At 54.2% G+C, this 16879-nt stretch overlaps 1 protein-coding gene across 3 annotated transcripts; it reads left to right on the forward strand.

The window, feature by feature from the left end:
- The first annotated feature begins 1005 nt into the window (after window positions 1-1005).
- Window positions 1006-15785, forward strand: LOC121661650. 3 transcript variants are annotated; one of them, XM_042022040.1, is made up of 15 exons: window positions 1006-10520; window positions 10774-10838; window positions 10946-11275; window positions 11459-11607; window positions 11864-12011; window positions 12243-12430; window positions 12513-12650; window positions 12913-13027; window positions 13200-13337; window positions 13578-13754; window positions 13881-14036; window positions 14195-14296; window positions 14676-14778; window positions 15052-15108; window positions 15422-15785. In XM_042022040.1, exons 1-15 carry the CDS (start codon window positions 10409-10411, stop codon window positions 15541-15543), a joined length of 2100 nt encoding a protein of 699 aa, XP_041877974.1. In that variant the 5' UTR covers window positions 1006-10408; the 3' UTR covers window positions 15544-15785. The 3 variants fall into 3 exon arrangements, with proteins under 3 accessions (XP_041877974.1, XP_041877973.1, XP_041877975.1); XM_042022039.1 differs by having other exon boundaries at window positions 14676-15108; XM_042022041.1 differs by lacking the exons at window positions 14676-14778; window positions 15052-15108 and having other exon boundaries at window positions 15422-15537.
- The last annotated feature ends 1094 nt before the right edge of the window (window positions 15786-16879 follow it).

A 16879-nucleotide genomic window follows, 5' to 3' on the forward strand; every position in this document is an offset into this window, starting at 1 on the left:
AAATTGGGAAGTGAACTTAGCAAAGGCCACCTGGATGGTCAATACCCAAGGGTCCATCAATCGAGCTGGTCCCACCGAGTCTGAACCCTTGCACACAGTGGATGGAGACAGAGTCCCTGTGGTACACCTGAGAGGTATTTTAGGAAAGACTGTTTGGATTAATCCCACCTCAGGCAAAGACAAACCCATCCGTGGGATTGTCTTTGCTCAAGGACCTGGTTGCACTTGGTGGGTAATGCAGAAAGATGGGGAAACCCGTTGTGTACCACAAGGAGACCTAATCTTAGGTGAGAACGGTGTGTAGGGTTTCATTGTATATATATATATATATATGTATGTGTGTTTTAGAGTTTAAGAAGGTATTGATTTGGGATAATGTAGATGGCAATAGAATAAGGGGTGGATAATGTCCTGGGTTGCAGTGTATTCTATTACCATCCTCAGGAGCTGTTGAAACCAGGTGGGGCAGTGTTTCCTTGCCTCCTCCCCCCAGACTATCTTTCTGTTAATTGCCCATCATTGTCCTGCCGCCTGACTCAGAGATAACTCCCTCTGGACTATCTTCTGTTAATGAGCCTAATCAACACTTTGCCTCATGACTCGTTACCCCATTGTGAGATGCTCCACCCAGAGGGAGGAACCAAGCATCCCATCGTGGATATAATCTGAGGCTGAACACCAGAGACACCGGCTTCCCGCTGGATTTCCAGAGGACAGGAGCTACACAGCCACCATTGGACTTTCTGAGGAAGAGCAGACCCTTTTTCTACAGGATCACCGCTTCAGAGGACTGCAGCCACCATTCTACCAGACTGCTACCACCACCTTGCCTAACAGGGTGTCAGGTTGTATCTTGACTCTGTCAGTTTGACAGTGTTTTCTTTTACTTTTTTTTCCTTTTCTTTAATTTCCATTAAATTGTTATTCTGACTTGGTGCCTCCCACTGGTTTGTTTTCAAACTAGCACAGTAACTTACTCTTGTGATTGGATAATAATGACTATAATATGGTGATGGTAGTAGCTATGATAGGCTATAGGCAAATGTAAAGGTATTGTGTATGCTGCTTATTGGTTGTTATGTATTAAGCTACTCAGCAAAGACAAGTATCTAATGCTTTGTAACTTGAACAGCGGGTGGCTTCAGGTATGCCTACAGCTGGAGCTGGCAGCTGTAGGGCTGGCTCTGAATACCCGCTCCCTGAACTGCTGTAACTTCACCTATGCAATAAACAGCTTTCAAGAGAGCCGCCTGAAGTCCAGATATCCTTCGTGAACCTTTCTCCTATACTTTTGCAAAAAAGACAATAAACATGGCACAATGAGCAGGATGCAAAAAATAACCAATAGGGCCAGGCATCTAATTTTAAGCAGATTTTTGATCTATCTTGCAATTTGCCAATTGCCAAACAAACTGTTGAGCCAATCAGATTCTGATTCTTCATGCAATTTTGACACGCGTGTTTGTAATTCTATAATGTGGGCATGAATAGATTTTGAATGATCAGACAAATTCATAAAACATGTTCTATCAAAATCCTCACATCTACATCCATGTGCTAGCAACAAAAAATCAATGGCAGCTCTATTTTGCAGTGTAGTGTGCCTCACTGAACCGACACCTGTTCAGAATCCGGCTAAAGCAAGGGAAGTAGCGTTAGCCTGCCAAGCTAGCCAACATCCTAACTCGTTTAACAGTCCCAGTGCTTTAGCAGATGCTATTTGTGGAGAAAGGAAGGAAACAGTCCATCGAGCACCTGGTTGCCAAAATTTGGTGTTGCCATCACAATCGGGGCAAACACACGTGTGCTGCGTTTTCCCCTCCGTAGTTTATGCTGTAAAATCATAGCTATGTGTTAGGTGTTAACAGTGAGAGTCATCCTAAGCTGCAAGGACCTCCCTTGATGTGTGATGGAATCGCAGCCCATGCTTGGTCTCTGCAAATTTAAAAACACCCCTGGAGGCAAAGTCAGAGGAACAGTAGTACAGTGTGAAATATGTGGTGAACTGGAATTGCACCAGGCACTTTCCTCTGCAAATATGGGTTGGTTAGGGGAAACATCCCATACTTTGGACTGATCAGATCCAGAGTAATTAAACTTAACACAAAGGTTCATTTTCACAGATCCTAAAAGCTCTATTTCTTGCAGCTCAAGAGTTGCCCGGGGAAGGTATGAAACCCACTGATCTCAAGCATCAGCGTGATTGTGTGATTGTAAAAGTTTGTTAACTGCCTTCGGCTTTGGCCAGTCATCTATTGGCAAGCCAACAAGGCAGGTAGAAAGAGGATTGTCAGGAGTAGCAGTGGCTAAGCACAGAGTATCTTGCCCTGTCGCATTGGCCAGGGTAACTCACATGTTGGTTCTCGGCTGACTGACAGGCCAAGCAGAAACAGCAGGCAGTAAGCTCAGCAAAACTGACAAGGACCATATTGGCACCTGCATTTTTTTGTTATTCGTTGCTATTTGGGCTCCAGTGCATCTCAATGCAAGCCAATACCCTTGATCGCAGGGATATCAGTGCAATACAGTCCTCCTTGCTCTCGGAGAGATTGTCAGTCCAACTGTCAATCTCCTCAGCGTGTCTCACGATAAAATTGATGGGATCCCAGCTCCTGATTTATGGAAGACACAGAAACAGAGAGGATTGCACAAACCTAGCAAGAAAGTGCAGAATGCTAAAGCAAAAAATAGGGGAACAACTCGGCCTACGGCACCCCCAGAGCCTCAACGGGACTTCTTCACATCTGCTTGCAGAGGGCCCACCGCGAGCGGGTCGGCTGTTCCGGGGGAGAGGGAGGGCTGGGGACCCTATTCTGACCTGTATCCCTGGAAAGACACTAGGGAAATAGTTCAGCATGTTAAACAAGAATGAGATAAGGGCCAAGCTCCCGTGCAATCAGCACAAAAGGACTGGCGACCTCCTGTGGAGCTTCAGATACTTTGGAAAAACTGGTCCTCACAAACTGTAAAAGCCTGGATTGACAGCAGAGCGGAGGCCTCTTTACATTTATGGGAATCCCAAGAAATTTAAAGGACAACCAGTGATTCTTACAGGTTTGGTGGGGGGAAACAAATTGAAGCTGTGCAAACAACAAATCAAAATGAAACTAGGGAACCTCCCCAGATGATTGCATTCAGTTATGATTGTCCTGGTCCCTGAATATATAGTTGGGATTGGTATCTTAAAGGGACTGGCTTTAAATTTATCCAACGGTTTGTATCAGTTTGGGACAAAGCCTTATATCAGTGCCCGGCCAGTTTTAGTCAGGCAGGTGAAAATGCCCCCTGTGCAGATTCCTGCCACAACTAAATTGGTAACCGTGAAGCAATACCAAATCCCGGGGGGCATGAAGACATTTCACCGACAATTAAAGACTTAGTGGATGTTTTAAAACCCACTAGAATGGCTTGGAATAACCCCGTCTGGCCTGCCAAGAAAAGTGACAGGTCATGGAGAACAACCGTGGACTTTAGAGAATCAAATAAACACAGCCACCTCTTGCGGCAGCTGTACCAGATATCGTTACTTTAATAGAAAAAATCCAGGAACACTCTGGAAGAACCTGGCATGCAGTAATTGATTTGGCTGATGCTTTCTTTGCAGTACCCATTGCTGAGGAGCAGGGGCGTCACTTTGCCTTCACGTGGCAGGGACGACACTGCGCACTCAGCACATTGCCCCAGGCATGTGTGCACGGCCCAACAATTTGTCATCAAACAGCGGCCAAGCACTTGGATGAAATCAAACTGACTCCTCATACGCAACTCATTCATTATATAGATGACATCTTGGTCCAGGGCAGCAATGAGGAGGAAGTGCAACAAGTCCTTGAATTACTTGTGGATCATAGGAAACAGAAAGACTGGGAAATTAACCCTACCAAAATTCAAGTGAAATTTTTGGGAATTCAGTGGCAATGCGGGCATCGGGAAATCTTCCCCAAAGCCCGACAGAAAATTTTAGAGTTTGCAGTGCCACAAAATAAAAAGGAGGCACCAAGATTTATTGGATTATTCGTCTTTTGGAGGCAACATATTCTGCATCTGAGACAAATCTCAACCCCTTTGCATAAAGTAACCAGGGGAAATAGGCAATTGGAATGGGGAAGTGAGTAGCAGGCTGCCTTTGAATTAGCCAGAGGCTATTAGCCAAAAAGGCCTTTAGATCTATGGCCTATGCAAAAGGGAGAACTTGAGTTAAATGTACCTGTAAATGGGTCACATGCTGATGGGAGCCTCTGGAGAAACAGGGGAAGAAAAAGGTTCCCCCGGGGTTTTGTGGGAGGAAGTTGCCAGAAGCAGGAAACAACTACACACCTTTTGAGAAACAGTTATTGGCATGTTATTGGGCACTGATGGAAACAGAACAACTTAACCATAGGATATGAAGTGGCTCTTCATCCGGAAATTCCTATTGTGCAGTGGGTCAGAAGGTCCCCGAAAGCCCATTGGATTGGGCACGCTCCGGAGTGTGGTATCGTAAAGTGGTATATTCGGGATAGGGCCAAGCTGGGAACGGGGCAGATAGCCACTCTTCATGAGCCAATAGCAGCTGCCCCCAGGAGGGACCAAGAGGTGAGTGCCAACTTCACAGCTGAGAGGGAATCTCCAGGGAAGTGGGAAAAGCCTTCAGATCAACTAACGCCACAGGAAAAAGAACATGCTTGGTTTACGGATGGGTCAGCTAAATATATAGGAGGGAAAAGGTTTTGGAAAGCAGTAGCTGACCATCCTCATTCCGAAAAGTTTTTAGAAATGACCAGAGAGGGGAAAAGCAGTCAATATGCTGAATTCTGTGCAATTGATATGGCTTTAAAACAAGAAGATCTAGGAGAATGCCTTTCCTATACTGCTTCTTGGTCGGTAGCTAAATGGGTTCGCTCCGTGGCTACGGACATGGGTAGGCAGAGCCTGGAAAATCTACTCCAAAGAGCTCTGGGGAAAGGAACTGTGGAGTGACCTTTGGCAAATGGTACAAAGAACTGATGTGACTGTGATTCATGTTGATGCCCATAGTAACACAGACACTTTAGAGCTACTTTATGACTCTGTTGCAGGCAACCGGGCAAAGATTTCCCAAGCCAGACCAGAGTTCCCTCCAAAGGAGGATCACAAAGGCTCGGCAAAATGTGCACACCAAAAATGTGTGCACCTTGGACAAAAAGCCCCTTACAGGTGGGCTCGAGTGTGGCATTGCCATGTCACTCGATATGAGTAGAACTAGAATTGCTCAATGCCCTGTGTGCCACCATATATACAAACGCCCAGTGCCAAACTTTGTAAAAGGACCGCTGGGGAGAGGAAAATTGCCTGGGCCAACTTGGCAAATGGATTACATTGGACCTTTACCCCAGGACCGAGGGTGTAAATATATCTGCTGTAGACACATATCCTGGGTATTTGATTGCCCATCCTTGTGAGAAGGCCACTCAGCATAGCACCATCTGTACTATAGACACAATAATTCTGTATTACGGAATGCCATTACCGAGTCAAACAGATAATGGGTCTCATTTCCAGAACAAATTCATTCAGCAGTACGCTGAGCAGAAAAACATTCCGTGGGGTTTTCACATACCATATTATCCCCAAGCTGTGGGATTACCTGAGCGAATGAATGGGCTATTGAAAGAGCAGTGGAGAAACCTGGGAGATGGACACCTGTCCTGGTGGAGAACCCATCTCACTGATGCACTGCACATCCTTAACAATAGGCTCACCAGGGACATGGCCACAAAGGCAGGGGACGGGGCTCAGAGTCAAAGTATGTCATGATTTGGTCAGAGAAACATGGTCTCTTGACACCTCCCTAAGTAAGGGAAGCTCCCAAAGATGGGGACATGATGAACGGCCACCTGAGAGAGTCATACAACATTATGGACCGGCTCCATGGAGCCCTAGCCAATTGGTGTCAGGGGCCAGAGAACCTGCCTATAATCTGAATTGGATAATAAGACTGCAAGCTGTCTAGGAGATAATTGTTGGAAAAGTTCGGGGACTTCGGCGAGGGAAGACATAGCAGAACAACCAATATGGCTGATAAAAGCAAGCTCCGTTAATTAGCAATCCAGAGGCACTTATATAGTATATCAGCTTGTTAACACTTTATTGGCTTAAACCTATCAAAGCGCATTTCTGCTTCTACATAATTAGACTACATTGGCAAGCTTCTACTAGTTATGTTATGATTAAAGAATTCAGAGTTCACCCTCCCTTCTCCTGGCCAGTACATCTTATCTGCACAGCTGCACATCCTCAAAACTCCCTGGTTGTTCTCAGGCTTGTTTCTCACACAGGCATTTGCTTGCAGGCATTTTCCTTGCAGGCCTTTGCTTCGTACAGTTCTTTTATTGATCCCATAATTCTATCAATGACCCATGCCCCTGATCCTCTAACCATTCTTCAACAGATAATAACTAACCAGACGGCTGCCGCCCCTGATCTTATGGCCAACCAATCCACGCAAACGCAGAATGCGATTTTCCAGCATCGCGTGGTTTTAGACTACCGGCAGAAAAAGGAGGAGTTTGCAGGAAATGAATTTGCAAGAAAATGAATCCAACTGTCGCTTACAAATTGATGACAATGGAAAAGTAGGAAAACAGACAACTAGGGAGATGAGAAAATTAGCCCATGTATCAACCCAGACATGGGAATGTTGGGAACCAGATATATTCTTGTGGCTGCCAGGGAGTCTGTGGCTCAAAGGGGCCCTTTCTCCTTTCCCTTTGTGCAGCTGCTACCTTCTTGTTTATTCCTTGTTTCGCTCCTTGTATTGTACGACTCATCCAGCACACAGTACAGGGAAGGCAGCTCGCAGCTACGCCTCAAGATCAACCAACCCTACATGCAACAACTGCAGAGGCAGTCTGACAACCATGATTCATCCTGTAAGTCAGAGGAGCAACTGATGTGCTGAGGCCTGAGCAGCAGGCCTCAGCCGGAGCTGACCTACAAGATGAACCCTGGCCAATCTGTGACTAACACCATCAGTATTATTCAGCTAAAAACAGATGACAAAGATGCTTATGCTAGCTGTTTAACGCCAAACGGGCTGCTTTAGAAACTTTCCCATCACCGTGTACAGTTATCTGCAAGAAATGGATAATTTAAGAAGCTTTCCCCAGCTGAAATGAATAAAGGTTTGTTTGCAGGGTGTTTGAGGGGAAACTCTCCCAGGCAAGGCCTGGGCACTGGCCAAGCTGTGGCCCCTGCTGGTTTCAAAGTGTGCCATCAGATCCAGGTGTTTCCAGGCTAAAAACACAATCAAGTCACTTGGACTTCCTGATTTGGGCCTATAAAAGCTGGACCCACGTTTGGGGCAGATTTGGAGACCTCACATACAGATAGATGCACCCATAGGATTTTCCCAATTGATGGGAAGGGTTCTCCAGCTCCTTGCTGCGAAACGGGGCTCCCCAACGACTGCAGATCTGGATGATGGTAAGGTATTTAGGCAATTGGTGATGCATCTTTCTAAATCAATCTCCTTTCTCTTGGATAGTAATAATTAGGTGCATTACCTTGCTTATTTTTGCTTGTTGCTAAAGCCAAGTGCCTAGTTTTACCGAATGTATCGTTTCACGTTTGAGGTTCCTTAATTTCACAGTAAAATAAGAGCATTCTTTCCAGTGCTGTCTGTGTCCTTTAAATCGCCTCTGCCCCTTGGCAGAACAACAGGAGGCCCCTGAGGGGCTGGGGTGGTGGGAAGGCCCGAGGAAGTGGCTGTCAGAGGCCATAAGCAGCCTCCAGGCAGCCGCCTCGTTCCTGCCGCCCGCTGCTCTGGCGCTTCCCCCGAGCATCTCCCAGGCCTGCGGCAGAAGCCCTCACGGCCGGGCCTCAGCACGAGGGTGGGGACCACGCCGAGGTGCTGAGGCTGGGCTGGCTGGGGACAAGGAGGGCAGGGGGGCCCTGCTGGGGCACGGCCCCTGGCTGCTGCCAAGAAGGGGCTGTGGGCAGAGGCAGGGCTGGCGGCCAGCCCGGGCCCCCGCGGCTGCCCAGGCCACGGAGCTGTGACCGAGGCCTCCCTGACACAGAGCTCTGGGCCCACACAGCTGCTGCCACCATGGGGAGGGCGGCGATGTCTCCTCGAGCAGGGCTGCCGAGTCGCTGCTGCCGAAACAGCTCTGGACGCCACACAAACAGCAGCAGAGTGTGCACAGGAACAGCAGGAGCCCCAGTGTCAGCACCAGCTCAACAAGGCATCCGCACCAGCCGGGACGCCAAACGGGGCCATACTGTGGGCACAGCTGCACGTGGCTGGGCAAAAGGCTCCAGCAGAATTGGCCACAATGGCTTCCTCTTGTCTTGCCAGCCTCCCAGCGACGCTTGGCAGCTTCAGCTGCAGCCTGTGCCCCTGACTGACTTCAGTGGCCGTGCTTGAGGGCAGACTCGCCTTCCACAGTCAGGCGTCCCAAGGCAGCGGCATTGGTGCCATCGTGAGAGAGAGACTCTGATGGGACACAAGCCCTGCACTGCAGCTGCCATCCCTCTCCTCCATGCAGGCCCCTTAAAGACACGTACATGAGCTTCCAAACTAAATCCTGGACTTGCTTGGAACAAAGGAAGATGCAGCCAGCACTAAAGAAAAGCAGGGAGTGCTGGCAGACGTTCAGGGGCGGAGGGAAGCACTTTGCTGTGTGCAGAGGAGATGGCTCGGTTCACAAGCTCAGGCTTTGCTGCCAGAGGATCCTGCTTTGCTCTTGCTGGAGGCCATTCCCTACCAATGCATGGCCCTCCATTGTTCCTGCATCACGGCTGCTGGACCTGTGGCAACAAGTGTGTCCCGAGTCCATGTGACAGCAGAAAAGGGTGGGACCTGTGTGCTTCCAGCGCCTGTCTTGGCTGCTCCTTCAGGGTGCTGGCACCATCATCAGAGACACAGAACAGCTTCTCCTCCCACAGCTATCCCTATCCTCTGCGCTTCCCCAGGTGGCTCCCTTGATGTTCCCTGGGGAACCTCCCTGTTTGTGGCCGTCCATTGCCCTGCTCAGCAGGGACGCAGTTGTGTTTGGACGTGAGCTGCCACAGCCAGACACGCAGCAATGGGAATGTTGAATATCAGAGGCTGGGCCGATTCTTTCATTTCCAGAATGCAGGAAAGACAGAAAAGCACAAGGAAACGTCACAGTGTCTCTGTAGAATCTCTTTGTCCTGTGAAACTCAGCAGCTGATGCTGTTCTGGTGCTACTGCTAATCCCTTCCATGAAAAAATTCACTCCAGGAAGGAACAACATCTCCTGTTGGATACCAAGTGCTCCCCCCAGTCACTCCAGCTGCTCCTGCCAACAGCCCCCTGCAGGAAGGAGCACAGACCCCAATGCACTTTGGCTTTGGCTGCCCTCTGGCAGAGAAGCCCCCGGGGGCACAGGTCTCTGGGGCAGGAGACGGGCACCAGCGCTGCCAGGGCTCGGGGGTGGCAGGTCTGCTTCAGAGGGGACTCTGCCACACCTGCTGATTTCAGTGCTCCCGGGCCCCAGGGCTCAGAGCAGCATTTGAGCCCTGGCCCACACGTTCCTTGTCTGTGTCACAGCCCCAGCTTTAGGATGGCCACCAGCCGGGACGTGTCCCAAGGAGGCCGTGCCAGCTTCTGTGGAAGACCCCGAGCCCTTCCCGCGGCGGCTGCAGTGGCAGCCGTGGGGGCTCCTGGTGCTGCCCCGAGCCCGCAGAGCAGGGGAGCGCTTGCTTATGGCTGGAGCCGATGCTAAAGTTCCTGTCGGGCTGCCTTAGACACTTGGGGCAAGGCATTCCTTCCAACCTGGGCCACTTGGAGTGGGCTGGGGGCGGCCCCGGGGCAGGTGGCAGCGTGTGCAAGGGCCCTTTGTGACACGGTGCAGCATGGTCACCGTGGGATGGAACGGGACAGGGTGTCCCAGGGCCCTTTGTGACACGTGCTGACATAGGGGCTGGCGGCGACGCAGCCACGCCACAGTGCTCGGAGCACGCGACGGGACAGGACGGGACAGAGCGGTGCCGTGAGGAGCCCCCGCACAGCGCACTCGTTCCTTGCCGACCCGGAGCTTTTCCGAAGCCTTATTCCTGCAGGTGACCTCGAGGCCAGACCACAGGACTTGGTGACCTGTGGCCTTCTCGAGGCTTCTCTTTTGCAGGTGCCCTCGAGGGCAGACCGTGGGACTTGGTGCCCCGGAGCTTTTCCGAGGTATCTCCCATCCCTGTGGCCGGTGCCCTCAAGGCCAAACTGTTGGCTTTGCTGACCACAATCCTTGACAAGGAGTCTCCTGTCCTTGTGGCAGGAGCCCTCTGAGACCAGGGTGCAGGACTTGCTGTCCTGTAGCCTTCCGGAGGCTTCTCTGCTGCTGGTGCCTTCAAGGCACAAGCGCAGGACTTGTTCACTCAGAGCTTTCCCAAGGAATCTCTCTTGAAGGTGCCCTCGAGGCCACACTGTGGCATGGCGGGCAGATTCCGTCGCCTGTTCAAAGTGCTCAGGAGGAAAAAAGGCCCTGGAGCTGCCCCAGCACAACAGCCCGAAGAGCTGGAGCAGTTCCAGCCACGGGGGGACGGTGAGTGACAGAGCTGGGCCACAGGGCTGATGGCAGCAGCCAGCTTGGCGCCATCCCATCCCATCCCATCCCATCCCCGGGGAACAGGCCTATGGATAGGCTGGAAGAGGAGCCAGGCCAGACCCCCCGCAGCAGCCGTGCTCCATCCCCTGGGCATCCCAGGGCTGTCCCTGCCTGGGGAGCGCAGGGCTGGGCTGCGTTCTCCGGCCTCTCCTGCAGCCCCTCAGCTCTGGCTGCGCTCGCTCTTTGCCAGATGCAGCCCTGGACCGGACACAAGAGCAGGACCGTGCCCACGGCCGCTTCCGGAGAACAGTGCAGGTACCTGCAGCCATCCCCACCTGGGCTGGGCCTGCTGTCGCTGCTCAGCCGAGCACTGCGCCTGGAGCACCCCTTGGAACAGCCCTCTCTTCTTTGTTCTCCTGCAGATGTTCCGGAAGTTCATGTGCATTCGGCGTGGAAAGACCAGCACCACAGCAACTGAGGGCACAGCTGAGCCTGACTCTGGGCTGACCGAGCTCCAGGCAGAACCTGATGTCAGCACAGATATCACTGCACCCTCAGAAGACTCTGACAGTCCAATGAATGATCACACAGCGAAGACTGACGGGGCAGTGACTGAGGACATGGCCATCACAAACACTGACACCAGAGAGACTCAGGGCATCCCAAATACTGACACTATGCCCATTCCCACTGGGATTCATGCTCCCAAACTGGATTTTTTTGAAGAGAGTGCTGCTTCTCCTCAGCAGCAGGTAAGCAGCCTGGGGCCAGGGCTGGAGACTCCAAGGATCGTGTGCCCCCTCAAGCCACGGCTGCTGGGCCCCCTCAGCCTTTGAGGCCAGCACAGTGCGGTGGGAAGGGAAGCACTTCTTGGGGGCAGCTGGGGAAGTTGCTCCCTTGGACAGTGCTCCAAGTCTTCCCCATGCCTCCTCCAGGTGCCAGCCATGGTGAGGAACATTCACCAGAGACTCGGGTCCCATGTCACTGTGGATGCCTGGCTGCAAATTGACATTCTGAGGCTGGCTGAAGAGCACCCCGCTGATGTGGTGCTGACCCTCCTGCGCTGTGCCCCATCGTGCGACAGGTACGGGGCCCAGCTGCCTTGAGAGCTCAGGGCTCACCAGCCCTTAGGGCCCATTGCCCTGTGCCGCCTGTCCAATGGGGTCTGCCAGACAGGTGGAGAGCTCCAGGACCCTCGGGCCCCTCTGTTTCCTGAGCCTGCTGCCATGCTCCCTTCCTGCCCCTCAGGGCACTGGGGCTCTGTCACCTGGGCCCCCACAGCTGCACAGGGTGTGGTACTGTGACTGAGACGCCCCTGACTCAGAGCTCCGATCCTACAGAGCTGCTACAATGATGTGGAGAATCATAGGATCATTGGGACCAGCAGTGGAGAAGGTGTTGCCAACGCTGCTCTGTGTGATGCAGGAATGGCCACTGCATAGCACGTCCACCTCTGATGGGGATGATACAGATGTCTTTGCCCTGGCTGTGAGTTTCTGGAACTGGCCTTTACTCACCCCGAGGTCACATCCTCACCAGCTCTCCATCCTTCCCCCACTGCATCTCCTTGCCTCAGGTGCTGGGCTGAAACCTGGGCTAGGGCAGGCTCAGGGGGCACCAGGCCCGGTGCTCCCCCTGCGTCTCCCCTCGGGCCCTGCCACATGGACAGCTCGGCACTGAGGGATGTTCCCGAGCTGTCTCGAGCTGCTTCTTTTGCAGGCAACTCTGGCGCTGTGGGTGATTGTCCAGGTGCCCGAGTGCCACGAGGCAATGATCCTTTATTCAGCCCGCCTGTTTGTGACTCTGCTCTTCCAAGTTGTCATCACCACACAGCAGGTGCCAGAGGAAGTTGATCACTTCTGGAGAGCATGCCGGGAGGAACACCGCCTTCCCACCAACCCCAACAGGTCCCAGTCCTCCTGTCCTTCCCATGCCCTCGTGGCCAGCACCAGTGCTCCCAGTGTGACCTGGGCTTTGCTCTGTGCACAGGTTTGCAGTGCAGGCCATGAAGGCTCTGCTCTGTCGACTGCGCTGTGACAATGAGGTGGTGGCTATGGAGCGCAAGCGTGGCTGGGACACGCTGCTGTGTGCTGACACCCAGCACTATGCAGTGGGTCTGCTGGCCAGGTGAGACCCCCTTCTCCTCACTGCCCCCGGCACTTGTGCCCTGTGCCCGAGGTGCCCCACACAGTCCCTGTGGGGCCTCGTCACCGAAGGATGGCCAAGCGGACTGGAAAAGGCTGGAAGGGGAGGGTGCCCAGAAGGAGCTGCCTCCCAGAGCACCCAGATCCCCTTGCAACGTGGTGGGGAAGACCAGACCTGTGTGAGTCAGTCCTGGGAGAGCTTTGCCCCCTGCCTCAGGGTCTTGGTGCCTTTTTCCCCCTACCAGACAGATGCGCCAGGTCTTGATCCCCTTCTGCTCCCGCATTGCATTCCACCTGCTCAAACCACTCAGCAGGGAGGAGCCATGCTGGGATCTGCCCTTCCTGGCTTTCCTTGTGGAGGTGAGCCTGACGGCCAGCGCTGCCTCGCTGAGCTGCCTCCCGCCTCTCTGCCCTCTCGTAGCCGCAGCTGCCTGGGATGGTGCCCGCGCCCTGCGCTGCTGCCTGGGCCCAGCCCTGGGCGGTTCCGGGCTCCTGCCGGCCAGCTCCCCTGTCACTGCCCTGTGCCTTTCAGCTCCTCGAGTGCCTAGACTTAAGTAAATATGGTGACAGCATCCTGGAGATCATGTCCAGGTACCTGCTGAGCGAGTGCAGGCAGAGATGTCGCCTGGCACTCAGAGGCCTCGTGGTGCTCAGCAAGGATCCCGCCATGGTGAGAAGGCGGCAGCGGCTGAAGCTGCGCTGGGGAAAGCAGTCACATGGGCTTGGCTGGGCTTCAGGAGCTGAGGCAGCTGCTCCCAGCTCTCCTGCCTCCCGGCTCAGCTGCCCCAGTGCTTCGGGACAGGCCTTTGGCCTCTGGGCCCTGCGGCAGCAGGGTGGGCTTGCAGGGCCAGGGTGGTGTAGGCAGTGCAGCCGTTCATGGCTTCACAGCACAGCCTTGTGTTCCACACAGGCCAGAAGAATGGGCAGCCTGTCTCAACGGCTTGTGGAGCTGCTGGGTGATGCAGATGGAGAGGTGGTCAGGATGTCCCTCTCTGTGTTCATGAATGTGCTGGAGAACAAAGACATCCTGGTATCCAGCACCACTGCCCCGAAACTGGCTGAGGCGCTCTTGCCACTCTTTGAAAATGTAAGACTCTGTGCCCCCAGCCACTGACACTGGCTGCTGCCCAGACACTTTGTGCCCTGTGGATTTTTAGGCCATTGCCCACATGGGCTGGAGAAGTTGCTGCTGAGGTTTTTTCCTTTACTCCAGGACAACAGCAATGTGCAGATGCTCTCCATTCGCCTCTTCTGCAAGGTGATGGAGTTGGTAGTGGACGAGGGAAAAAAGCCCCTTAAGACAATTGTGTGCCAGAGCCTACTCCCACTTTTATTCCACTGCCATGATGAGAACCGGAATGTGGCAGAGGTGAGGACTTGTGGGCTGATGTGTCCTCCTGGGAGGGGGCTCAGCTGCCTCCTGCCCTGGGGCCTCGCAGGCTGCAGCCTTCTCCTGGCCTTGGCACAGGGACACGGGTCCTGTGCCCTGGGCTGTGGTGCCATCTCCGTGTCTCTGCTGCTCTCCAGGCTTCTCGGGAAACGCTGATTTGTGCGGCCAAGTTCCTGAAGAGGAGAAATCTTGGGCAGCTGGTGAAGAAGGAGCAGCTGTCGAAGTTTGCCGAGTGCCTGGTAAGGACCGCCTGGAAGCCTAAGCTGAGCCTGGAGAAGTCCCCTGCCCCTGGTGCCCAGTGTGTGGGGCTGGCAGCACTGCTGCACCAGGGGTGCCAGCCTGCGCCCCACACGCTGCTCCCTTCCCCGGGCTCTTCTCCAGGCTCCTGTGGCCCCGAGCCGGGAGCCGATGGAGCCCCGGCCCCGCTGGGCTGTGGCGCGGGGCGGCACCGCGGCTCCCCGGGCAGCAGCCGGCCCTCGGCCCCCTCCAGAGCCCGGCGCCAGCGGCTGCTGGCCGGGCCTCGGGGCCGTGCGGGCAGGGGAGGCCAGGGCTGGGCGCAGAGAGCCCGGCCGAGGGGCTGAGCCCGCGCCAACCCTTCCCTCCTGGCGCTCTCTGCAGCTGGCAGAGGACAGGAGCCGAGCGGCCGAGCGCCTGCACCAGGCGCTGCCGTTCGTGGAGAGCCCGCAGGAGTCCCTGCGAGAGGCGGCCGTCAGGTTCATCGGTGAGCCACGAGCCCGGGGCCCCTCCCCGCCCCGCCGCAGCTCGGCCCCAGCCCCGGCTGCTGCCCCGGCAGCGGGATCCGGGCCCGGGGCCGTGGAGCCCCGCCTGCCCTCGGGGCCGCTGCCGCCCTCTCGCAGCCGTGCCCTCGGGCGTCAGGATGCGGCAAGGGCCCGGGCTGAGCCCTGCCGGGGCAGGAGAGCGGGTGGCCACGGGGCTGGCAGCGCCGCTGCGAGGGAGCTGTGCCGCGGGGCCGTGACCGCCTCTGTGCTCCCAGGGACTGCCAGGGTGTTCTTGAGGGGGCACAAGGAAGAGCTCCAGCTCCTCAGTGAGGGTGAGTGAGGGCAGCGGGCTGGCAGCGGGGGCTGGCGGGGGCGAGCTGCAATGCCTGGCTCGGGAGCTGCAATCCCTGCCCTGGTTGTGGGGGCTTTTCTCCATGTGTGGACTCGGGGTGACGTGGGCAGAGCACAGAGAGGTTTCAGGGACACGGTGGGGAGGTTCATGGCCAGCACCTTCTGGCTGATCTCCTTGGCCCCTGCTGTCTTCTAGCCATGGCAGGAGCTGGGTGAGATGGCCCTGGCAGGAAGGTCTGCTTGGATTCCTGCAGATCCAGGCTCTGACCGTGGCTCTGTTCCTGTCTCTTCCAGCCCTTCAAGCCCTGAGGAGAGACGACAGCCCTTCCCAGACAAACATCATAGTTCAGGAAATACTCAACGAAAGAGCTGCAGAACTACGTTCATCTGCTGGCTCAGAACCAGTGTCCCTTTAAGACCTCCAGATATCCTGGAAGATGAGACCATCTGGAGACTAGAGTAGAGCAGCTGGAGCTCCAGGCACAGCTGATACTGGTCACAGCTGAGCCTGAGGAAAGCTCCCATAGCTCCTGCCCTCTCCCTCCCTTTTGACAGCTCCATCCCTCCAGCCCTCAGACCCTGCCCATCCCCTTTTTTCCTCCCAGCTCATCCCTTTGCTTCGCTTCCTATTAATAAACAGTTTGGTTTCTTCACTTGAGCTGCATCTCTGTGGTGCTGAAGCGGCCCAAAACCTGAGCCCTGGGACACACAGGCCCCTCCTGCCGCTCTCTTCCGTGCTTTTACTGCAGCCCTGGGGTATATCACTGTGTCCCGCAGCCGTAGGAAGGAGGAGAGAAGCTCCAGCAGGCAGGAATTGTGCAGCAAGATTGATTTATTTAAATATTTTACAAACTCTTTCATAGACTTTTTTCTTCATAGTCTAATTGGACAAAGGATCAGCCACCCCTTGGGGTGATCGGCTAAAATCCTAAAACATCCATTGTCCAAATATTTTCTACTGTACTATAAAAAAGACTTTTCAAGGGTGCAGGTGTTTGGTTGTGTACATAACTCTGCTGCCTCTTCTGTGAGAGAGAAAAGTCTCTCACGGGCTTAGAAAATAGCAAGAAAATCCTTGCTAGCAGCATTTTTGTATCCACACCGTGCCATGTTTTGTGCAGAGACACAGAGGAACGAGGGCAGCTCAGGCTGGAAAGGTCCCTGTCCTGAAGGTCCAGTTCCACAACACTGTGGAGTCAGAGGTCTTGCTGAGCACCCTGAAGGCCCTGGATTTTAGAACAGCCAACAGGAGTATGCTCCGGAGGCAGCTGTGAGGGATTCCGTGGCAAGCCTCCACGGAGGGCCAAGGAGCTTGGAATGCTGGAAGTTTTCAAGAGCAGCTTCCTGAAAGCCCAGCAGTGCTGCATCCCTGCACGGGATCAGGAAGAGGGCAGAACCAGAGAGCATCCGGGCTTAACAGTGGCCTCTGGGTGCGCCTACGAGCAAACAAAGCAGCAGCACAGTGGCCGAGACTCGGACGCGCGGCCATCCCGGTGTCCGGAGCGCTGTCAGGCAGTGTTGGGATCCTGGGGGCGGTTCTGGTCTCCACAAGTGTGGGATTGCAGCCCCTGCTGATGCCTAGAGAGGCCACCTAAAACCAGAGGCTAGAGCAGAATAAGGGAATAAAGGTAGGTATTTATTTGAAAGGCCTTCAAAGGTACACCCAGGGTAGCCAGAGGCTACTGCCAAGAGGGACCCCAAGATGGACAACAGGTCACGAGTTCTTCACACTTTTGTAAGTTTGGTTCATTT

This window comes from Corvus kubaryi, unplaced genomic scaffold (assembly GCF_017639235.1).
Source record: "Corvus kubaryi isolate FWS band 111438036 unplaced genomic scaffold, C.kubaryi_AGA036_p1.0 37185, whole genome shotgun sequence".
Classification (NCBI taxonomy): domain Eukaryota; kingdom Metazoa; phylum Chordata; class Aves; order Passeriformes; family Corvidae; genus Corvus; species Corvus kubaryi.